Here is a 25,439-nt window from a genome sequence, read left to right on the forward strand (position 1 = left end):
TGTTGAACAATAGAATATGTAGTGGAGTTCCAAATAAAAATACTTATTAAGATGCACATCCTATGATATATTGCAAGATTACAAATGTGTAGGAAATACGTTGATTCAGTAAGGTTATGAAGGTTTGTTTCAGGTCTTCTCTTCAGTAGGACCTCAGCATTCTTCAGCTGCAGTGCTGCCAGTTTGCTCTTTCATTCGCTTTCTGTACTTTCTCTCTTCAACAATTTCTCCTGTCAAATATCTTGCATCCTAAATGTCTCTGTTCCTCCATGCTCCCTGGCTTCTGTCTGGGCAGGAGGCAGTACCTGTTGCTAAACCTGACAGACCAAAGTCAGTCTCTTTGACAGACCAAAGAGACTGAGCTTGTGCTGCATTCTGACCCCCTGTCAAGGTTATTAGGGTGATTGTTCTGCCAGTCCCCTCGTGGAGACCTTGGGGACTTTTGGTTTTTGTTTTTTTCTTAAAAGTTGGTAAGAGAGGGTTGTGGCATAGAAATGAACTTCCAAACATCATTTTTCTTAGAAAACCAGAGTAATACAACTCTTAAGTGAAGAGAAACTCGATGGGGAGGTGCCTGTGGCTTTGGCGTGGTTGAATTTGTGTGTGTTTTTAAGACCCGTTTCTTTTTTTAATCGCTTCTTTTTTATATTTTTCTATAACATTGACCTAGCTTACTGGTAATTTTTTTCACACACTTCTTAGTCAATCAGTTTTTAATTATTTAATCTAGGCACATTTTGTAATGATCAAGTACTCTGACATTTAACCCTTGGCCTTATCCTGGCTTCGGTTAATCTGGGTCATTTGACTTGAAACTCTCTTCAGCAATTTTATTTTTAAACTCTAGTTCTAATACAGCCACTATAATTAAAGATATCTAAGAAAAGATGCCTAAGAATAACTAGAGAAACTGAACTGTCCCAGCTGCTCCTGAGGACACAATCAAGGAATTAACGAAAAATACAATAACTCTTATTGTCTGGAATAATTTAGTGCAAATAGTTAACTGGCCCAGCATGGTTTTTAGGGGCCTGTTTCCCTACCTGCCACTCAGGAAGTCTGTGAGTATCTCTGCTTCTAGTGGTCCTTTGTCCTATTCCATTTCCCTTTTCCTTTCACATGTGTCCAAACCAGGATCCCTTCTTATTTCTTGGCTGAACCATTGCGGTACCAAGTTGAGTTTGCACTTTAGTTTTCTCTGTAAATTGACTGCTTAACTGAGTAGAACGTGCTTTGGCATGCAGCATTTTTATATATAAAACAGACTTAATACCTGGGATTCAGTAGTGTTTTCCTGAAATCAGGAAATGTGTACCTGACACTACACTTTGCCCAGAGAAGCTGTGGATGCCCCACCCCTGGAGGTGCTCAAGACCAGGCTGGTTGGGGCTTTGGGCAGCCTGGGCTGGTGGGAGGTGTTCCTGCCCATGGAAGGGGGGTGGAACTGGATGGGCTTTAAGGTCCTTCCAGCCCAAACCTTGTATTATTACAGTTATTCCTATATGAGGATTAGAAACTTATCCAGCACTTTGCACTTCAAAGGGCAATGAACGTGTCCATAGGGTTACTGCTTGATTGGCTTTCATATCAATACAATGACTGTGACCATGCTACAGAGGCATTAATGCTGAGCGGTCCATATCTCCGTGTTACCAGATTAATAATCTTCCCACAAAGAATACATTGATGCAAATACTTGCATCAATGTTTTTGGTAACAAGATTATAATTTTAATCTTTGCATGATGAAAGAGCAGTGCAGGGAGATCACTAGCTTGTGGGTTATGCATTGGAAGAAGAACGTAAGACCTGAAGTGATAAAACCATGTAAACTGTTTTTAAGACAAACTAAAACCGCATCTGAAAACAACACACAAACTGGTAAAGTCACTGTTGCAGACATCTGAGTTAACATCCACAGGTAGGATCATCCAGTTTGGTGCTGGATGAGAGAATGTACCTGGTGAACATGGCTGCGTTGTTGCTGTGTATGCCCAAATTGTGTGACTTTGTGCACAGTCCCGCAGCGCTTCAGGCTGTGGAGAGCTGCAGGACAGCTTGAAGATCGCTGATGCTCTCTTAGACTAGGCAGGCCTAAGTGTCTCTTCCATCAGCACAGAATAGGAAAGGTTTATTTACAAGTTTCTGTGCAATTCTTTTTGCAGAGTACATACAGGTGAGTGTGTTTGAAATATCTGCTCATGGGTTAACTGGACTTCACTGCCCTCTGGTTAGAAGTGTGTCTAAGGAACATAATATAACAGTACCTGTTCCAAGCTGGGTACATCTATGCCAAATTCAGTCATAGCGAAGTAATATTGCGTCTAGATCTTTTGTTCATTCACTTTTAAGCAGACTGCTGAATTTCTATTAACTAAGAGTTTTTTTTTCTTTCTTTCTTTCAGCTGATGCAGCCCAGCAGTTTCAGTATGCAGTGAGAGTTATTGGAAGCAACTTTGCTCCCACTGTCGAACGGGATGAATTTCTTGTAGCAGAGAAAATCAAGAAAGAACGTACGTACATCTTTGTTTCTTAGATATGTGTGGAAGTTTTTCACTAACTTATTTTATTCATCTGAGACGGGATCACTCTGCCTCTCAGACAGTTCTGTTGTTATGGCTGTCCTTGAAAATCTTGTGATAAAAATTCCAGGAATCCCCTAGTTACTGTCTCTGAGTGGCTGTTTGTATTAACAGTTCGGATGCTTCTGAATGCTCAGCTTAAATCTTCCCTTGCTGCAGTACGAATCACTTTCTCTCGCAGACACTACAGAAAGAATGATTTAATATTGTACTTCTTTCATTTTAATTCATAAATCCATATTTATTTTTGGAAGACTGATATTTTTGAGGTGTACCTTAGCAATATTACCATTTGGCTTAATGAACTTCATGAGCACCTGTGTGAAACCTAATAAATGAGCATTCTGGGGGTGGATGCAGTCATTGTTTATGCAACTTAAATGGTATTTCTTGCCTTCCATTTTTCTACAAGTTTATCTACAACCACCTTTTCAAAGCCAAAAACGTTAGACTGTGATAGTGTAAGTGAAGCTGTGGTTATATTATGTTGTGCTCTATGCTGCTTTTTTAGTCAAGTGTTACTCGGTGAATCCAATGAGGTTGTGAGGCATTCCTTTTAAAAAGCCAAGTAATGCTTTCAACAGCTTCTCAGCCCTACAGTAGAACGTCCAGAAGCAATTAGTAATTAACTTAAAGCTTCCTATTTATGCTCGGAAACTTCAAACATTCAGTCAGTAAGGACGATAGAGCTAGGATATCTGAAGCCAGTGGCTGTAACCTTTTAAAGCATGTTTGTTTGTTTTTGCTAAATTAGAGCTTCCATTACTTCCTGATAGGCAAATAAGCCCATCAGAATTTCTCCAGATGGACCTCCAAAACACTGTATTCTACAATAAACGCTTCTGCACATCGAATTTCTGTATGATTTGGCCAGTATTAGGCAGCATGTCAGCATATATCCTTGTTCTGCTGTTGCCTATTCCCTCAACAGGCAAGGAACAATGCAGCTGATTATCTCCCTCATCTTCTTTCTCCCCAGCTTCGTCTCGTAGTTAAATGTTAGTGGTCATGGAATAACTGACTGGGTACATCCCTCTAACTTTATTCTGGAGTTGTTTTGCAGTAGGTGACTCATTTGTTAAAATGTGCTTTGCTGTGGCCTTTAATATTAATTAGCATTTCTAATGTTAGGCAGCAATTGTTTTCCTATTAATGTTTCCTTAGAACTTGTCTTACCTCTTCTTTAAACATGACTTTCTGATATAAAGTTGGTTTTCTGAAGACATCTTGAAGCTTTGAAGTACTCTTCTGGGCAAAGACTTCTATTATATAAATGGCTGTGATCAAAACCGTTACTTTCCTTGATATATGGAAGTTCTGTGACATTGAAGTTCTGCTTGGCTTTGACCAAATGACATGGCTATTTCTGTTTCTTTCATTGCCTAATATGGAAATCATGCTTTATGGCATTCTTACCCATGTCTGTTTTCAGTTGTGTTACTTTCTAAAACCTACAGAAAGGTAAGCTAGACTTTAAAAATAATATACTACTAATAAAAACTTATTAAAAAGATAACTGTTTCTCTTAGAACAAAAGATATTTGCGTTAAGTCACTCCCACTGGAAGAACTTTCAGGGGCAGGAATGCAGATAGCATGAAAACAGGCAGAAGTCTGAGTGACAAAAGTGACACAGTTACCTGAGAAAACATAATTATGCTGATGTTTTCCAATTTACCACAATATGATTTCTGACATGGTTACTATACTTGTTTCAGTTCTTTAATATATATTTTTTCAGTTGTACGACAAAGAAGGGAAGCAGATGCTGCTTTGTTTTCAGAACTCTACAGAAAACTCAGTTCACAGGTAATGTAATAAATGTGTAAAAAAAAAAAATGAACGCACACAGGCATTCTTTGGATGTTAGAGCTGTTTTTGGACAGCTCTGCCTTTTCTGTTTCTTCTTGTTTTATGGCAATGCCTTGCAAGTTTTTATTTTTTATTAATCTAGGGTTTAAACAGTCCTCATGCTTCTGAATTTGTGTCACAGGTTTTTATTGTGAAAGGTTAAGGGTTTGGCTTTGGTTCTACTGACATAAATATAAATCAAAGAGCACTGTGTGTTGGTACGCTGATTGGAAAAAAAAAATGTTAGTATATAGAAGCCCATGATTCAGGATAATGAATTGGGTAAAAGGAGGTGAAGATGTGAGGACACATTTATCTGAGGTAGGTGAAGAATCTAGAACAGATTAGCAGCAAACATTTAGCACAGTAGAATATGCTGGGCAGTAATAAAATAGTTGTCATTTGTACGTCTTTTTTTCCACAACAAAAAATAATGTAAAAGATGTTTTCTGTGTAACAGAAAATTTACCCTCATCTTGCTCTCACCCTCAAACTTCTGAAGCCTCCCTGAAAAGGAGGGTGAAGGGGAACAGAGAGAAGAGACAGTTCTTTTGTAGCTATTGTACCAAAAGTTTCTTTACTTCTAGGTTAGAGTTGGATCCAAGTCAGATGTTTTAAGTAGTGAGAGTGTGTAGGAATGTTGGTAAAAGTTTAAATCTATATAATTGTTTTTCTTAGTAGCAATGAATTTTAATTTTAAATACTTGCTGATCTGAGAGCGTGTGATAGTTCATGACAGGAACACAGAGTAAGTTCATAAAATAGTGTTACAGAGGCTATACTGCACATTCCCAGTTCATTTAGGAATGCAGCTCCAAGTTGGTGTTATTTGTATGTTAAATTAATTTAAATGTGCACATTTTAGTAGATTGGATAATAAAAATTATAAATCAATGAGTTGGTTGTAACTCTTTATAAATCCTTTTTCATTTAAAGGGCATTTTGAAAAATAAATGGTCAATACTCTACCTCTTGCTTAGTCTCAGCGAAGACCCCCGTAAGCAGTCTAATAAGGTAAGTGAGGAGATAATATGCTCAGTTTTCTCAGAACTAACCATTGCTTAGTTTGGGTGTCACTGAGTCACTATCCAGACTAAAACAGTTCGAGAAACCAGATCATGTGTGGTGGTTGTGTGTGAGGCTAAAAGGAAGAATACATTTGGAACAAGTGTTTGCAGCTTTTTATATTAAGTGAATGCAAAATTGAGCTGTCTATCACTTGTAGCTTGAGCTGTGACTTTGCTAGATGGTTTTGTTTTCTGCTTGGTGTAACGTCTGCTCATGTACTAATGAGTTTGAAATGGAGTAAGGAGAGGAAAATTCCTTCTCTGGTTGCAGCTCTGCTAGAGCCAAAGTGCTTTTACACTTATTGCTATTGACAGTTCACAGTCAAAAATAAGCGATGTTGCTAAAAGGGTTTTTGCTTACTGTAAGGGACTTGCTCTCTTGTCATCTTAATTCTAGCAAAAAATTTCTTTGCATAATCATGGTGTTCAGTTATTTTTTGCATTCTTGAATATTACACTACATGTTAACTTGAGACATGACTTACAACAACTCACAAAACTTCTTTTTCCAATCCACTTCCTTTTCAGGTATCAAGTTATGCCACGCTTTTTGCTCAAGCATTGCCACGGGATGCTCACTCAACCCCTTATTACTATGCCAGACCTCAAAGCCTTCCACTGAATTACCAGGACCGCAGTGCTCAATCTGCCCAGAGTTCTGGCAGCATGGGGAGCAGTGGGATCAGCAGCATCAGCCTGTATGCCCTTAATGGGCCAACGCCAACTCCACAGTCGCTCCTTCCAGGGTAAATTTAGCCTTTTAAGTTCATAAATAAGTATGGAGAAGCCTAGAGATTATCTGCTTTATTTCCTCTTCTAGTTTCTTCCACCACCACCTTCTGCAGATTTATGTGATCTAGGCTAGCCTATCTTTGATCCTCTTTTGATGACTCTCATACAGCTAGTTGGAGAAGAAACTGGGGACTGTTTAAGTATCTGTTCCTAGGGGTCACAGGGACAGGGATTTCCCTTTGGAAACAAGGGTTTCTGTATGCTTCCTTGTTAGGATGAAAAGAGTCGGAAAAAGCCATCTCCTATCTCTGTTTTTAATCTCTGAGTGGTTTTATGGGAATCCCATTGCTTTTTCAAATGATTTTTACTTACTTGAAAGAAAAAAATCAAAAAAATAACTGTTAATGTAGGATACTACGAAGCAGTACCTCTTCTACCAAGGTCTTGGGATGATGGCCTATTTATATTGAAAAGAATAAAGGCATGCCATATTTAGGTCAATGTCAGCATCCTTTAACTGATTTTAGTATCAGTTTAGCATTTTTGACCTGCGATAAATGATACAGTACAGATTGGTGTCAAAATAGATCATCTGTGCAGGGTTTTGTTACAAAATCAGCTTTTCATCTAGATTTTCAGTGTTTTGTTCTTCTTATTGAATCAGTTAAATCCTTAGGACGTCTTGTCACTGTATCTCCTTTGTACAATGTTTTTTTTGACAGTTACAATACACAAACCTGATCATACTTACAGGCATAGCTCATGTTCTAGTGGGAATTGCCAGGGTTTTTCTGGCTTCTGTTTAACATGTAAATGTTCCTAAGAACAATTTTTTGGAGAACTAAGTTCCTTGTGCCAAGGATTTACCTCTCTTTCACCATGCCATTGTTTGTAAGAGTAGTGACAGATTTATTGATGTTGGCCTGAGGAGTTGACTTCTACAAAAAAAAAAAGACTACAGCAAACAGTTTAACCTAGATTTAAAATCAATATGCTGAGTGTACGAGCTCTTCTAGTTGCTTATTTGTAGCCAATGTGTACAACTCATCAGAGAGCATTATCTTCCATGTAAACAGGCAAGTGAGAGCCATGTCCAGGCATATTCTAAATTCTCAAATTGCTGTGTTTACATCAGTCCAGCCCATTACTAATGTCTATAGTCATCTTAGGTTCCATGATGTAGTGACACAGCTGATATTTTGACATTGAAAATGCCCATCAGAAGGTCCAGTTGTGACCAGACTTGAACAAGTACCCACAGATGTTCTAAAGACGCTCTTCTCAGGCTGATGGCAGGTGCCTTTATGATCAAACTTTGGTTTTGCATAGGTATATAAATGCAGACATCAGACTCTACACATCATATTTCATATTAGTAATCAAGCTGTAACTGGTTCCTCCGCTTTCTCTGGTTGTCAGCTTACTTCCAGACTTGCATTTTTTTAATTACAGCCAAAAAGCTGTAGTTAAGTGATTCATTAAAGCACCCAGTAGCTCATGGGTTTGATCCAAACATTGGAGAAGGTGTGGGAGGGAAGGAAGGAGTTAAGTGGTCTTGACAGCCAAGATACAGGTTGAATGGTTGTCTGAGGTAAGTAGGAAATTGGTGAACAGACTCTTCTCAGAGCCTGGTGTTCAACATTTTTTACTCAGGCTGGCAGCCTGTCATAAGTTGTGGTCCCACAGGGACAGCTGCTATGCCCCATGCTGTTCAGTATCTTCGTAAGTGATCTGGATGATAGGACTGAAAGCACACTCAGCAAGTCTGCTGATGTTAAACTGGGTGCTGAAGTAGATGTGGTGGTTTTACTCAGCAGGGCAGCTGAATTCTACTACAACCACTCTCTCACTCCCCCTCCTTAGAAGAAGAGGCTGAGAAGAAAATGTACTGGGGAAAAAAAACAACTCATGTTGAGATAAGGATAATTTAAAGGGAAAAGGGAGGGGAGGAATCAAGCAAAGGCTGCATGGAAACATAGAGAAGAGAAATTACTTTCTACTTCCCATCAATGAGCAATGCTTGGCCATGTCCCAGGAAGCATGGCCTCAATACACGTAGTGCTTGGTTGGAAGGATGGGTGGCTTCATAACGAGAGGCCCCTCTCCTTCCCCTCTCCCTCATTTTATTTCTGAGTGTGATGCCACATGGTATGGAATATCCCTTTGGTTGTTTTTAGGGATGTCTCCTCCCCACCTCTTGCTCATCCCCAGCCTTCTGGCTCTTGGGGGGAGGGGGGCTGGAGAATTTTGATACTGTGCCAGCACTGCTCAGCAGCAGACGCAACACTGGTATGACACCATTGCTCTTTTAGCTATGTGTGCAGAGCTACACAGCGAGCTATGCAGCACCCTGTGGGGCACTGCATGGGAAGTCCCCTACATTCCAGCCAGACCCAGTACAAATGTCAGTAGGGAGAGCCATCTTACTGAGAGACCTGAACAGGCTCAAAGAGTGGGCATGCAAGAATTGTATTAAGTTTAATAAAGACACATACAAGGCCCTGTGCCAGAGACAACGTAACTGAAGAGCTCAGTACGGACTGGGATCTGTTGGCAGTGTGCTGCTGCAGTGATGAAGGCAAATCAGATCCTGGGCTGTATCTGCAGGGTCATTACTTGTAGAGATAGAGATATGATCATCCCCCTGTACTGCTCAGTGCCTGTCAGCCTTCATCTGGAGTACTGTGTCCTCTTTGCATCCCCAGAGTTCAAAAAAGATGTGGGCAGACCAGAGAAGCTCCAAAGGAGGGCCACAAAGGTGATCGAAGGGCTGCAGAATGTGCCCTGACACAGGAGGTGATAAAGTGGGAAAAAGAAATATTGTGCAAGAACATACAAAGCTGACGTGTCTCTACACTTTGTTCCCCTTAAGCTCCCTGCACCCTAACTATCGCATTCTGCATGTTGGATAATGCACCTTTGCTCATCATTTTTTAATGACAGTTCACAGACCTGCCTTCAATATGCTTGTCTAATCATCTTTTCAATCTGTTGATACTGCCTTCTGCCACAACACCGTAGAGAAATACACTTTGCAAGATGGCCACTCTTCTGTTTGGTGCCAGCCTCCTGCTCATTTCACAGAGTGTGTCCTTTCCTCCCACAGCCATTCATCAAATCCCACAACTTTGCATTGGGCTTGTCCTCCATTAGCCTGGAAGCCTCAGCCACAGCCCCCCTGAGCCTTTCCTCTTCAGGTGTCACAAAACTCATCCGAACTACCCCCACAGCAGTTGTCCACGCTCCTGAGGACTGTAGCTGACCTTCTCCCTCCTTAGTGGTCCCCAGCACTGCACAGAGCCCTCCAGCTCCCCCTGACACCTGCTGCCTTGTCCCCAGTGCCCACCTTCCTGGCTCCTGACTGCACAGCAAGCCCAGCCGTGCAGATAACCACCTGTGAGGACACCAAGGTTTTTCCCTGAGCTGGGCCTGCAAGTGGCAGAGAGTCCAGAGACCGGACCACAAAGCTAATGAAGGGGGTGGAGCGTCAGACACGTGAGGGGAGGCTGAGAGAGCTGGGACTGTTCAGGCTCATGAAGAAAAGGCTCAGGGGATCTAACCAGTATGTGTCCATTCCTGACCAGGGGAGCAGGGAGGACCGAGCTTGAGTCTTCTCAGTAGTGCCCAGGGAAAGGGCAAGGGGAAACCGGCAAAGCTCGTGCCACAGGTAGCCGCATTGAAGCATAAACCTTTTACTGTGAAGTGGATCATGGAAATACATGTGAAACACTGCAGGGGGTTGCCTGGAGAGGCTGTGTAGTGTCCAGGCTTGGAAACACTCAAAACCTGACTGGACAAGGTCCCAGGCAACTTCCTCTAGTTGAACAGGAGTTTGAGTCTGTGGTCTCCAGAAGTGCCTTCCAGCCTCCACCACCCTGAAATCCTTATGCAGTATAGGCAGGTATATCAGTGAGGTTATTTCATCTGTCTGCCCGCTTAGGAATATCAGCAGAACCCGTGATATTCCCAATTTATTCTTGGTCTGACCTGTTCAAACTGTTCCGCTTTATAACAATTTCACTGCTATCTCCTTAGACCTGTAGCCAGTGAACTGGGCAACCCAAATCAGATCTTCCTGTGAGCATTTGACCCCAGCACAAGAAGGATGTGAATGTATTAGAGTGAGTCCAGAGGAGGGCCACAAAGATGATCAGAAGCCTGGAGCACCTCTCCTATGAAGACAGGCTGAGAGAGCTGGGATTTTTCAGCCTGGAGAAGAGAAGGCTCTGGGGAGACCTTACAGCGGCCTTCCTGGGGCCTACAGGAAAGCTGGGGAGGGGCTCTTTGTTAGGGAGTGGAGTGATAGGACGAGGGGGAATGGTTTTGAACTAAAAGAGGGGAGATTTAGATTAAAAGTTAGTAGGAACTTCTCCTCGGGTGGTGGAGAGGCACTGGCACAGGTTTCCAGGAGAAGCTGTGGATGCCCTGTCCCTGGAGGTGCTCAAGGCCAGGCTGAATGGGGCATTGGGCAACCTGGACTGGTGGGAGGTGTCCCTGCCTAAACTTCCCTGTATATATCACGCCCTTTTGTTTCTTACTGTGCTTTCTTGTTGGAGTATAACAGCCTGAATTCAGTGCCATGCTCTTGCTGAGGCGTTGTAAATGCTAAACACAACCCTGTTGCTGTGTCTTGCTTGCTGTGTTCTTGTTCATCAGTTACGTGATGCTGCATGGCCATGCCATGAATTATGGTGTGGTGATTGAGAGGGCAAATTCCTTCACCTCTATACATGAATGTTTGTGTTGCAGTCTTGCTTTAGCTCTCCCGACAACTGTGTTTTCACAGCTTTTTGGCATTCTTTCAGTGATTTTTAAAAATTATTATTTAAAATAGGTGAATATTTCCCGATGTTTACATTCAGGTAGGGGAAGATGGAGGATGTCAGGCGTAAAAGTCCCTTGCAAATATTTTCAACTTTGTTTTCATTGTCATGGTACAGAAATCAACTTCATCACCGTGGTACAGGAATAACCAGGAAGATAACTCCTAGTCATAACGTTTTTTGCCTTTAAAGCTGTTTTGGTGAAAAGAATGACAAGTTTGAAAGGGAGGGAAATCGGAACTATCTACATGCTCCCTCCTCGGTCACATCTTCAGGCATTTGATACAAACTACTTGATACACAGTAGCATGAAAGCAAACTTTTTCCACTTTCTCTACTTTCCTTTAATTCTGTCTTGCGTATAACTACAAATTAAAGTAGCAATTAATTTTATTTTTTTGTGGTTTGAGATAGCAACAATTGTATTTGCTTCTAATCCATTTCGGTGTATCCACACAATTCTGTAAATGAAGTATCTCATCCTCTGATACAAGGTTATATTTATTGAAATTCATTCTCCCCTTTATTGCCTTTTTTTGTGTGTGTGGATTTTGTGTGTGGACCTTTGTTAATATTCCTGTTTTCAATAAACAAACAAAAGCCCTCAAGTTTAGGGCATCTTTCATAATTTGCATACCCCAAACCAGCTGATGGATATAGAGTCAAGGTTTTCAAGACGTTTCTTCCTTTTGTCCTTTTAGACAATCCTATCAAGCTCCAGGTGTTGGAGACTGCCTCCGTCAGCAACTAGGGTCACGCCTTGCATGGACTCTAACGGCAAGCCAGCCTTCTTTACAAAGTGCTACCTCAAAAGGCTTTTCAAATACCGTCTCCCGTGGTGTGCCAAGGTCAAGGCGAGAAGGGGACACAAGTGGTAAGTGAGATGCATTTGTTAAATTTAACTTTCTACAACTCAAATCGTTTTATCTACAACCACCAGTATTTTTTGAAATAGTTTTATAGCATGTTGAATTTTTTGAAGAGTTTTTCTAAAATGTATGCAAGACTGTAGTATATTTAACCACAGTTGCTTTAGTTGGTTGCTAATTCGTTTTTGCAACATTTGATTTGATGTGTTTTGGTTTTCTTAAAAGATTATGACTTTATTCCAGTGTTTGTCAGAATCAAGTGATTGTGGTTACATGGAACAGATACTCTTGTGACAATCAAAAGATGCTACTGCTTTTAAAAAGTCAGAACAACAATTCAATGAACAGAACTTGCTGAAATACACTAAGCCATTTGTGATTCAGTCTTTTAAAATTTGGAACTGTGCATTGGGATACAGAGCCTTTAAAACTATTTATTTCTTTAATTAATAGATTGTTTATGGTGGTTTTATGTAGAGTAATTGCCATGTTACTGTCAATTTAAAAAAAATAGACAAATATTACTAATTTATTTCTTTAAGTGGCTGTAAACTTGAAGCTGATGTCTGGAGGATGTATTCTGACTTTACGCAAGCGTAGCTAAGGAGGAATTGTTTACCAGATCATCTCTGCAGCAATTGTGGAAGTTTCAACCCACTCTGCCTTTACTATACAAATGGGAGACTGTTCTGAGTAAGGGAGTGTCCTGGTTTCAGTTAGCACAGAATTAATTTTCTTCCTAGTAGCTGGTGGAATGCTGTGTTTTGGCTTAGGATGAGAAGAGTGCTGATAACACCCCGATGCTTTAATTGTTGCAGAGCAGTGCTTATACTAAGCCAAGGACATCTCAGCCTTTTGCTCTGTCCTGCCAACGGGCAGGCTGGGGGTGCAGTAAGAGCTGGGAGGGGACAGACCCCGGACAGGTGACCCAAACTAGCCAAAGGGGTATTCCATACCATCTGACGTCATGCTAAACAATATATAGGGGTGGCTAGCCGGGGGAAGGGGGCCGGACTGCTCGGGGTTAGGCTGGGCATCGGTCAGCGAGTGGTGAGCAATTGCATTGTGCATCACTTGTTTGTACATATTATTATTATTTCCCTATTATCACCATATTATTATTATTGTTATTATTGTTATTATTATTTTGTTATTATTATTTTCCTGTCTTATTAAACTGTCTTTATCTCAACTCACGGGCTTCACTTTCCATTTCTCTCCCCCGTCCCAGAGAGGGAGCGGGGAGGGTGAGCGAACGGCTGCGTGGTGTTTAGCTGCCGGCCGGGTTAAACCACGACAGTCTTTTTGGCGCCCAACGTGGGGCCCGAAAGGTTGAGATAACGGCAGATCTGACCAGAGTGTGTTAAACTAAAATTGGTGTAAGGATTAGACCTGCTTAATAGTCACTTGTCATAATGCTGATTGCTTTAATCTCAACTCTGCTGCGCCTGTTTTCCAAATTGAGTATTATAGTACATTATTTTCCGTATTTGCTCTCTGTCGTGTTGTTTATCCTCTCCGGGCCCTGGTTTCAGATCATTATGGTACTGTGTGTTGTAGCAATGGCTTATGAGACGATGAAATATGTGGTCATGACTCTAACTTGTTATTTGTATTCAGTAGCATCGTCGACTCTGTACTTTGGAAACTGTATCTTGGAAACTATTAGCAATTATACCTATTGTTTTTTTTCATTAGGGAGTCAATCTGTGGAGGGGAAAGGGGAGGATATTTTTCCTTACTTGCTTACTCTCCCTTTCTCCTTCACCCCTCCTGTATCCTCCTGGATCACTCTGCCTTCCTCCTTCACCACTCTCTTATCCCCTGAGCTTGTCAAAATAGCTCTCCAAGATATTGAGTATTTCTGGAATACTCAGAATACCATAGTCTTGTTGTTCTGCCTCATGAATGCACTTCAGATTCTGCTTAAAGTTAAACAACTACTTGGGGAGCTCATCTGGAGATCTGCCCGGAGGCAGGATAGTTGTGGGTGGCAGGGAGTATGGGCGGATATGGGCAGGCATCTAGAGCAGTTGGCACCCCCAGTGTGTTGGAAATTCACCCCTGAGCAATGGCAAAATCCTCAAAAACTGGCAGAATGCTTGAAAAAAAGGTGTCATGATTCTGGCAGTTCCAAAGTAACACAAATCATTGTAACGTGCTGGGGCCTGGCTCATGCCTATCGAGCTGCCATTGATACTGCTATCAACTTAGTGACAGACCCTGCGGCCACTCCAAGCCCTGTGACAGATCCAACGGCCACTGTGACCCCTACGGTGGATTCTGCAGCCGCTCCAGCCCCAGCTCCTGCAGCCACTCCAGATCCGGTTCCTGCAGCTGCTCCAGCTCCAGCTCCAGCTCCTGCAGCTGCTCCAGTCCCAGCTCCTGCAGCCGCTCCAGTCCCAGCTCCTGCAGCTGCTCCAGTCCCAGCTCCTGCAGCTGCTCCAGTCCCAGCTCCTGCAGCCGCTCCAGTCCCAGCTCCTGCAGCTGCTCCAGTCCCAGCTCCTGCAGCCGCTCCAGTCCCAGCTCCTGCAGCTGCTCCAGTCCCAGCTCCTGCAGCCGCTCCAGCTCCTGCAGCCGCTCCAGTCCCAGCTCCTGCAGCCGCTCCAGTCCCAGCTCCTGCAGCCGCTCCAGCTCCAGCTCCTGAAGCCGCTCCAGCTCCAGCTCCTGTAGCCGCTCCAGCTCCAGTTCCTGCAGCCACTCCAGCCCCAGCTCCTGAAGCCGCTCCAGCTCCAGCTCCTACTGCTGCTCCAGTCCCAGCTCCTGCAACTGCTCCAGCTCCAGCTCCAGCTCCTGTAGCCGCTACAGCTCCAGTTCCTGCAACTGCTCCAGCTCCTGCAGCCACTCCAGCTCCTGTGGCCGTGTCAGAGAAACGAGCTGTAGCAGTGCAAGCTGACCCTGCAGAGGGTATTCCAATCCCTGTAACGGGGTCAGAGAAACGAGCAGTAGCAGTGCAAGCTGCCCCTGTAGAGAAGGTGAAAAAATGGTATAGAGATTCAGGTCGTTTAGAACGCAGAGAGTCTTCTGCCAACCCAGGTAAGGCTTCTGCCAAAACTAGGTATAGAGATGACGAAGATGACGACGACGCTGGGCCATCAAGGATTCAGGAGGAGGAAGATGAGGATGCCGAAAAAGCAACAGTAACTACCCGAAGCCTAAACGAGCGCGAGCTACGAGATGTGCGAAAAGATTTTGGTCGCTGTATAGGTGAGCAGCTTGTCACCTGGCTGCTCCGGTGCTGGGACTCTGGAGCCAATTGTGTGGAATTAGACGGCAGGGAAGCCAAGCGGCTGGGATCCCTTGCTCGAGACGCCGGCATTGACAAAGCAATTGCAGATGGAGCACAATCCACCAGCCTCTGGAGGCGTCTTCTCTCAGCTGTGAGGGAAAGGTATCCCTTCAAGGAAGAACTTTTATGTCTACCAGGCAAGTGGACCACTATGGAGAAGGGAATCCAGTACCTGAGGGAATTAGCCGTACGGGAAGTGATTTATGAGGATCCAGACCAGAGACAAACATCCAAAGATCCAGATGAAGTCAAGTGTACACGACCCATGTGGCGGAAGTTTGTACGGAGTGCACCATCATCATATGCCAGCTCATTGGCAATAATGGCCTGGAAAGAGGATGAGGAACCCACAGTGGATGAAGCGGCTAAACAACTCCGGCAGTACGAAGAAAGTCTCTCCTCTTCCTTACAGGCCTGCGTCTCAGCTGTGGAGAAACTTTCTGAAGAGGTCCACCAACTTAAAGAGAATCTATCTTCCTCCCCACCTGAACCAACCAGTGTCCACCGACCAAAAGAGAACACCTGGGAGAAAACACTTTCTGAAAAGTTTCACCAACTTGAAGAGAGATTATTCTCCTCCGCACCTGTACAAAGCAGTGTCTCAGCTGTCAGGGGTAGGCGTTCACCCACACAAGGAAGACGATATGGTGGGTACTCACCCCGTGCCACCCTCTGGTTTTACTTACGAGACCATGGAGAGGACATGAGAAAATGGGATGGAAAATCTACCGCGACCCTAGAGGCACGGGTACGTGAGTTGCAAAAGAAAACAATCAGGAAAAAGGGATTCTCCGAAAAGTTTGCTGCTCCAACTTCCAGCAGACAGTCCTTCAAACACAGAAACGAAGAAGATTCTGACCAGGATTAGGGGGGCCCTGCCTCCAGCCAGGGGGAGGAAAGGGACAATCGAGTTTATTGGACTGTGTGGATTCGATGGCCTGGCACATCACGCGCACAGAAGTATAAGGCTTTAGTAGACACCGGTGCACAATGTACTATAATGCCATCGAGCTATAAAGGACCAGAGCCCATCTATATTTGTGGAGTGACAGGAGGATCTCAGCAGTTGACTGTATTGGAGGCTGAAGTGAGTCTGACTGGGAATGAGTGGGAAAAGCACCGCATTGTGACTGGCCCGGATGCTCCATGTATCCTTGGCATAGACTATCTTAGAAGAGGATATTGCAAGGACCCAAAAGGGTTCCGGTGGGCTTTTGGTATAGCTGCCTTAGAGACAGAGGGCATTAAACAATTATCTACCTTGCCTGGTCTCTCAGAGGACCCCTCTGTTGTGGGGTTGCTGAGGGTCGAAGAACAGCAAGTGCCAATCGCTACCACAACTGTGCACCGGCGGCAATATCGCACTAACCGAGACTCCCTGATCCCCATCCATAAGCTAATTCGTCAATTGGAGAGCCAAGGAGTGATCAGCAAGACCCATTCACCTTTCAATAGTCCCATATGGCCAGTGAGAAAGTCTAATGGCGAGTGGAGACTAACAGTGGACTATCGCGGCCTGAACGAAGTCACGCCACCACTGAGTGCTGCAGTGCCAGACATGCTGGAACTTCAGTATGAACTTGAATCGAAGGCAGCCAAGTGGTACGCCACAATTGATATCGCTAATGCATTTTTCTCCATCCCTCTAGCAGCAGAGTGCAGGCCACAATTTGCCTTCACTTGGAGGGGAGTCCAATATACTTGGAATAGGCTGCCCCAGGGGTGGAAACACAGCCCTACCATTTGCCATGGACTGATCCAGTCTGCGCTAGAGCAGGGGGAAGCTCCTGAACACCTGCAGTACATCGATGACATTATTGTGTGGGGTGACACAGCAGAGGAAGTTTTCGAGAAAGGGAAGAAGATAGTCCAAATCCTTCTGAAAGCCGGTTTTGCCATAAAACAAAATAAAGTCAAAGGACCTGCACGAGAGATCCAGTTTTTAGGAATAAAATGGCAAGATGGACGTCGTCAAATCCCAATGGATGTGATCAACAAAATAACAGCTATGTCTCCACCAACTAACAAAAAAGAAACACAGACTTTCCTAGGTGTTGTGGGGTTTTGGAGAATGCACATCCCAAATTACAGTCTGATTGTAAACCCACTCTACCAAGTAACCCGTAAGAAGAATGAGTTTGAGTGGGGCCCTGAACAACGACAAGCCTTTGAACAAATCAAGCAGGAAATAGTCCATGCAGTAGCCCTTGGGCCAGTTCGAACAGGACCAGATGTAAAGAATGTGCTCTACACTGCAGCCGGGGAGAACGGCCCCACCTGGAGCCTCTGGCAGAAAGAACCTGGGGAAACTCGAGGTCGGCCCCTGGGGTTTTGGAGTCGGGGATACAGAGGATCTGAGGCCCGCTATACTCCAACTGAAAAGGAGATATTGGCAGCATATGAAGGAGTTCGATCTGCTTCGGAGGTGGTCGGTACTGAAGCGCAACTCCTCCTAGCACCCCGATTGCCAGTACTAGGCTGGATGTTCAAGGGAAGGGTCCCCTCTACGCATCATGCAACTGATGCTACATGGAGCAAGTGGGTTGCACTGATTACTCAGCGGGCTCGAATAGGAAACCCCAGTCGCCCAGGAATATTGGAAGTGATCATGGACTGGCCAGAAGGCAAATACTTTGGGATATCATCAGAGGAGGAGGTGGGTCGTGCTGAAGAAGCCCCACTGTACAACCAGTTGCCAGAGAATGAAAAGAAATATGCCCTGTTCACTGATGGGTCCTGTCGTATTGTGGGGAAGCATCGGAGATGGAAGGCTGCTGTATGGAGTCCTACGCGACGAGTTGCAGAAGCTGCTGAGGGAGAAGGTGAATCGAGTCAGTTTGCAGAAGTGAAAGCCATTCAGCTGGCTTTAGACATTGCTGAACGAGAAAAATGGCCAGTTCTCTATCTCTACACCGATTCATGGATGGTAGCAAATGCCCTGTGGGGATGGTTACAGCAATGGAAGCAAAACAACTGGCAGCGCAGGGGCAAACCCATCTGGGCTGCTGCATTGTGGCAAGATATTGCTGCTCGGGTAGAGAACCTGGCTGTGAAAGTACGCCATGTAGATGCTCATGTGCCCAAGAATCGGGCTACTGAAGAACATCAAAACAACCAGCAGGTGGATCAGGCTGCTAAGATTGAAGTAGCTCAGGTGGACCTGGATTGGCAGCATAAAGGTGAATTATTTATAGCCCGATGGGCCCATGACACCTCAGGCCATCAAGGTAGAGACGCAACATACAGATGGGCTCGTGATCGAGGGGTGGACTTGACCATGGACGCTATAGCACAGGTTATTCATGACTGTGAAACATGTGCTGCAATCAAGCAAGCCAAACGGTCAAAGCCTCTTTGGTATGGAGGACGATGGCTGAAATATAAATATGGAGAGGCCTGGCAGATTGATTACATCACACTCCCTCAAACTCGCAATGGCAAGCGCCACGTACTTACAATGGTGGAAGCAACCACTGGATGGCTGGAAACATATCCTGTGCCTCATGCCACCGCCCGGAACACCATCCTGGGCCTTGAAAAGCAAGTCCTATGGCGACATGGCACCCCAGAAAGAATAGAATCAGACAATGGGACTCACTTCCGAAACAACCTTATAGACACTTGGGCCAAAGAACATGGTATTGAATGGGTGTATCACATCCCCTATCATGCACCAGCCTCCGGGAAAGTTGAACGATACAATGGCCTGTTAAAGACTACCTTGAAAGCAATGGGCGCTGGGACGTTCAAAAACTGGGATACGCATTTGGCAAAGGCCACGTGGTTAGTCAATACTAGGGGATCCTGAAACCAGGACAGGGAGCTAATAGCAGATGTTATCATCCTACATTGCTGTTGCTGGCTGGTATAAAAAGAAAAAAAAAAAAAGATGAGGTGTTTTGTATTTTTAATAACTCTTCTGTAATGATGCAGGGATAGTTATAAGCTTAAAATACGCTCTGTCGGTGAGCCCCTGCAGAAATTACCATGTGTTTTGAACTCCATCTAGATTCTTTACTGCTAACAGTACACAAAGCAAATGGAACAGAGTTGTACTGGTGTGGCTGAAGGCAACACTGGGCAGCTAGAACCTAATTAACGCTACTGTTGATGTGCAAGAGGATGGACAGACTTTTTCTCTCTTTGAAATCATAGAATCATACAATGGCTTGGGTTGGATCAGATCATTCAGTTCCAACCCCCTTGCCATGGGCAAGGACGCCACCTACTAGATCAGGTTGCCCAAGGCCTCATCTGACCTGGCCTTGAACACCTACTGGGATGGGGCATCCACAACCACTCTGGGCAGCCTGTGCCAGTGCCTCACCACCCTTTGAGTGAATGATTTCATCCTAACTTGTAATCTAAATCTTCCCTCTTTTAGTTGAAAACCATTCCTCTTATTTTTGCTGTATTAATTGCTCTAAAGAGCAGTAGGTCTTGTTTTCGTTGAGTTAACCAGCCACAACTCCTCATTCCTATGTGGAATAGGCATAAGGACCAAGTTTTCTTACATGTAGGCACTTGCTGAAGTAGTAGAATTGTATTCAGAATATGAAAGACTATTTTCAAGAAGATACACATTTCTGTGAATAAAAATTCTTCTAATTACAAATTTCTTTTTCTCATAAAGTTTGTTGCTGTTAACTAGAGCTTTCATATAACAGTACTTATGCAGACAGTGTAATCAGGAGCATTGTAGTACAATTTAGCAATTAAAGGAGTGTGCGCTTCAATCTTCTACCATTTCACTAAGACATCCTAAAAGGAACTAGGCACTCTTGTGTACATCTTGGACTTATGAAAGGAGTGTGAATTTTAAAGAGCATCTTAAGGTGATGGCTATTTTGCCAAAATAGGAATACCATTTGTTGTTACTGTTGTTGTTTTTATGCTGGGATCTGTTTGGGAGGCAGACTGATGAGAATAAGAGTGCTGTCAAATTTGGAAGACGTATGTTGAAGCATCTCAATTTCTGGATTACTATCAACTGGAGAGTTTAAATCCCTACGGTCTTGGTGTCGTAAATGAAGTCACAAAAGTAGATGGTGCTGTCTAATCCAGAACATGTGGGAATAGTTGCAGGGACCTGCATAGCATCTTCTTCAATCTTTTATTTCCTGTAAATCAATTAGTATCCCAAATCTCAAATGTAATCTTGCATTTAACTAGTTATATGAGCAAGACTGCAGAATGTACCTAAAGGGGGGGGGTCTACAGGAAAGCTGGGGAGGGACTCCTTGTCAGGGAATATAATAATAGGACAAGGTGGAGTGGCTTTAAATTAAAAGAGTGTGGGTTTAGATTAAACATACAGAATAAATTCTTCACTCTGAGGGTGGTGAGGCACTAGCACAGGTTTCCCACAGAAGCTGTGGCTGCCCCATCCCTGGAGGTGTTCAAGGCCAGGCTGGATGGGGCTTTGGGCATCCTGCTCTGATGGGAGGTGTCCCTGCCCATGGCAGGGGGGTGGAACTGGATGGGCTTTAAGGTCCCTTCCAACTCAAACCTTTCTGTGGTTCCGTGAATGCTGCAGTAGCTTTACTAAATCAGAGGTTCAGATATTGTATTTACTTTGTTCTCTTTGCCAGCTCTGTAGCTGTTATGCAGCTGGCAGTCTGATTTTGATTAATCTTTTTACACTGAACAGTGGTGTTCAGCATTGCATAACGCTTTTAAACGGACAGCTCTCCATTCTGAATTAACTCTGATCTTCTCCTCTCTAAGTCCAAACTAAAAGCTTCAACTGTGTTGATTAAGAAAGGTGAAGTTACTGTGATGCTTGCCTCAGAACTTGTTCTGGTGATTGAATTAGAGAAGATAACAAGTTTAAGGACTTGCTGAAGTGTTTGTTAAAACACAACATGCCCCATGTCACACTAGCTGACCTGATCTGACACAATTCAAGGTATTGGTAGAGGCAGGCATGGGGAATTACTGGCTTTCTTGTCAGTTTGTTATATTAAATGTCAGAAAAAAATAATATAGTTATAGGTTATATGTACAGATTTTCTGATTTTATTTTTTCCTTTTTTTTTTTTTTTTTACTAGGCATCTATATAGTTTGTTGAATCTGTGATCAAACTTGATTGTCCCACCAAATCTAAATCCTGTTTTCTTTTCTTTCTAGGCTCTGTTGAAATAACTGAAGCAAACCTTGTAAGAGATGTTTTGTATGTCTTCCAGGGAATAGATGGCAAAAACATCAAAATGTGCAATTCTGAAAATTGCTATAAAGTAGAGGGAAAGGTACTGTATGGGGACTTGTCTTTCATATGTCAGCAGAGTGGTATGTAAGACAAGAATAGCAACAACAATTATGTAGATAAAAAATACTAACCGAAGTCATTACTTGCTCTGCTTCCCCCCCCCTTTTTTATTTGAACAGCAGAGTATTTTCAATTACTATTAAGCAATCTTCTATTTTCAGTCAAACACAGTTCTTTGATGCCTTCAGCAGGATGGATGAAAGTCACCATCAAACAAATGCAGGGATGATATGAAACAAAATTGCCTTTTTTGGAGGATGACAAGGAAACCCAGATGGTTGAAATTTGTGTGTGCTTTTGCCTACTTTAACATTCGGAGGCAAAGATGTGGAATTCTAATATTTTATGTTGTGGCTGAAAGATTGAAAGGAACGTGTCTGTTGCTGTTAGCATAGTGCTCAGTCCGAACTTTTGTGCATACACGTGCACAGAAATAGGCACAGAAACAGATATCAGGCCTATTATTATACTAGGGAAGTATAATTTCAGAGTTTAGAATTGAAGAAATTTTGGACCTTGGAATTAGTCTTGACTGCTTCATCCTTGCTGCTGTGAGTGAAGGCACAAGACTGGGGAACAACTATAGCTATCATAGTGAGGACTGAAAGTTCTTACATCTTTCTGTTTTAAAGAGCAATATAAATGTGCTGTTATTAATTTAAAAATAATCGGCTGGGTTAGGTCCCAGAAAGAAACCTGCATTTCATAAGTTATCCAGAGGTAGTACCCAGGCTGACCTTATCTAGCTACCAAGATAGACTCTCAAGAATTAAGCCAGTACAAAGTCTTATAAGTTAACAGCTTAATTTGAGGATTTTGGTCATCATTGCCTTCATCAGCGTATAAAAATGAATATCAAGCAGATGCAGGTTTTTGACCACGTTTTTATTGGATAAAAATTAGCAGCCTGAGTAATGGCATGTATGCTAGGCACTTGGCATTATGGACTTGATTACAACTTAAAAGAGGTCAGATGAGGCCATGCAGCTGGTGCTACTTGCTTTAGTATCTTCTTACTATTCAGTATTTAGAAGATACTGCATCACAATTCAGTTTCAGCTCACTAATTGCTTTTCATGTTCTTGGTCGATTGGGAAGACAGTGCTTCTGATTGCATTAGGAATTTTATACTATGACAATATGACTTAGCCCCAAAATAGCTGGGAGCTGCTTTGGGGTCATTTTGTGTTCAAGAGCACAGTAGACTTCTGATATCTGAACTGACTGCCTGTTTTTCTCTATAATAATAGCAAAAAGTGAAATATGTAATTGCTCCCCTCCTAGCTTTATAATGACTTCTAGGGCTGCTTAGTGGCAGGGTAGTGGAAACCTTATGTTCATTCAAATCTTGTTAAATGTATTGCTAAGGATGACATCTTCTACACCTGCAGATGCTGCAGAGTTTGTAATTCCTCAACACCTGCACTGTGTTAATTAAGTTCTGTATATAGATTAAATTATATATGGCAGAGGAAAGATAGGGTAATGGATTTTTCTAGAGGAATGTGGAGAAAACATAGTAAGTGGTATCGCTCATTACTTCTCTGCATAAATTCCACATCCAGTAGGCTAGTTTGAGGTGAAAATTTGTTTCACTTCAATCTCACAATTATGCTAATACAGGGAGTTTGGTTATTCAGTTGTCTTCTGGTCAATAATGCTGTTTCCTGAGAACTCAGTGTCTTCTGGGTTATTTTTGTGAAGTCGTCTTCCATCCTTCTTTGTTGGCACTTGTACTGAGCTACAGTGAAGACTAGATTGACGACCTGCAGCTGGAACTTGTCCTGATGAATGAGCAGTAGCAAGATCATACCTACTCTGATTGTTTTGCCTGCACGTTTGACAAAAAAAAAAAGTCAAAGCACATAGTTTTCCCACAGCTGCATGAGTTTGAACACAGAAAAGAAGCAGTCTTCTATTTTTAAAAAAATATTACTCAAAGTCTATTATTTTATTCCCAGAAAGTAACATACTTGACAATCTGTTGATTCTTGCTTGAATGTTTTCTAGGATCAATCTTCTTATTAGTCTGCTGGTGACTTTCAGCACTGTGTAAGCCAGCAGCTTCCGATTGTATCTAACAGATACACATATAATAACTCTAAGCCAATTTTGCTCCTTCCTCATTTGATTCTCAAGGATGTCTAATTGTGCTTAATGCTTTCCAAGTGCTCCTTAATGGTAGATTTCTAAATAGCTCTTAATGTCATCACTTTGGTTATAACTGTGGACAGTATTTCTATCTATGTCAAATCATAATGTATCCTACAGAAACTGTTCAAGTAGTGAAAGCTGGTCTGTACAACCAAACAAAAGAGTCAGGGGCTGAACTCTGGTCTTACAATGAAGCAGTGCTGCCTGGTTCAAGTCCACACTGCTGTGCCTATCCCCCTAGGTAACTGATTTTTATCTTGGAGAATGTATTGCTAACTAAAAGGCTTAATGAGTGAGGTGGATCTCTAGTTGGATCGTTAGTGCCCTTCCTTGCTTTTGTTTGGACTGTTCTGGTAGCTCTCCAAGTCAAAATTGTCTGTAAAGATCAGATAGGACCAAGTGTTATGGGCAAATGGCAATCTCTGCCTCTTGGCCTAATGGATAAGTCATATTCTTTGGTTTTATTTGTCAAACAAAATTTTGCAAACTCATTCATGTGTGTTCTTGGGCAATGTGATGAAATGGGGTAGAAGCAGATCCCAGGCAGGACCAAGAGGATGAGCAGCATCTTACGTGCTGGTAATTTGAAGGAAGAAATGTACTGTTTAAGAAGAGAGTAATTGTTAAATAGGCTGCTGGGAAATAAGGCGGGCTTGCAGAATTAACTGAGATACTGTATAAAAGAAAAGGAGGAACAAACTAGAAAAGCTCAGAGATACTCGTGATTAAACAACTTGTAAAGCTGTTACTGGTGCATCTGACTTAAACTTGGAATTCGGATTCTGTAAGTTTTGGTTCCTGATGCCTAGTCTGGCATTGGGTCATTTATGTTCTATTAAAGATTTATTTCACATGTAGTAGTAACTAATTGTTTTCTTCAGGTTTCTTTACTGGCTTCGGTCATTGACACCTTTTTCTAGAGACCTGATATTTTCAGCATATCAGGATAAGATGAAGTGTGTTTCTGAATCACCTTTCTGTTACTGTCATAATTGTCTAATGTACAAGGAATGTACAGTGTGAATACTGTAACGTTAAGATTCCCAAAAGGGAAGATCCTAAAGTTGCCAGTAATATATTTGTTGCTGCTTTCTTTCCATGGCTTATGTGTATAAACTTAATGCTAATTACATGGTTGCCTGTGTTTTTTGGCACTGCCTCTGCTGTAGAAGTTAATATGATGGTTTCCTGAGTTGTCTTGTTTTATGTGGAAGAGAGACTTCTGTGGTGTGATTTGACTTCAACTTACAACTTCTGTTTCTGTTAATTTTGTAGGTGAGCTTGTCCAAATCTCTCAGAGATACTACAAGTAGACTCGCAGAGTTGGGATGGCTACATAATAAAATAAGAAAATACACAGACCAGAGGAGTTTGGATCGTGCGTTTGGACTTGTGGGTCAGGTAGGTCAGCTAAAGAAAACTGATTTTGCTACAATATTTTAGTCTTGTTTCCTTTAGAAGCTGCTGAGTAAAATGCAGTGCTGGCATGGTGGGTAAACTTTGGAGAACTTGTAGCTTGGATGATTCATCCTTTCATTTACACCTTTTACGGACTGCTGCTGTTGGTATGGGTCTGAAGGCAAGGGAAAGGCATTTGCCCTTGATGGTCCTGAGAAGGACTTGCTTCATTTATAGCTGGAAGGTCTCATGCATAGGTTCCTTCTTTTTGAATCTCACATATTTGTTGAAGCGATAATGCATTTTTATAAACAAAAGCATTGCTTAAGTGGGATGGTGACATTTTGAAGCTAATTAATCACTACTTCAGTTGTTAAGGTGACCTATGCCGGAGATGCTCTTGTCTT

The 25,439-nt window shown here is 42.8% G+C and overlaps 1 protein-coding gene across 2 annotated transcripts in view; it reads left to right on the top strand.

Moving 5' to 3' along the window:
* TUBGCP3 (tubulin gamma complex component 3) overlaps positions 1-25,439 on the top strand; it is a 58,868-nt gene that overhangs the window by 6,895 nt on the left and 26,534 nt on the right. For both annotated transcript variants that reach the window (XM_038173335.2, XM_038173336.2), the window contains exons 2-8: positions 2,405-2,512; positions 4,322-4,389; positions 5,368-5,445; positions 6,027-6,244; positions 11,755-11,927; positions 21,342-21,460; positions 24,910-25,035. In XM_038173335.2, coding sequence (XP_038029263.1) covers positions 2,405-2,512; positions 4,322-4,389; positions 5,368-5,445; positions 6,027-6,244; positions 11,755-11,927; positions 21,342-21,460; positions 24,910-25,035 — 890 coding nt within the window. The remainder of the gene's footprint in view (positions 1-2,404; positions 2,513-4,321; positions 4,390-5,367; positions 5,446-6,026; positions 6,245-11,754; positions 11,928-21,341; positions 21,461-24,909; positions 25,036-25,439) is intronic.

Source organism: Anas platyrhynchos, chromosome 1 (assembly GCF_047663525.1).
Source record: "Anas platyrhynchos isolate ZD024472 breed Pekin duck chromosome 1, IASCAAS_PekinDuck_T2T, whole genome shotgun sequence".
NCBI classification, from domain to species: domain Eukaryota; kingdom Metazoa; phylum Chordata; class Aves; order Anseriformes; family Anatidae; genus Anas; species Anas platyrhynchos.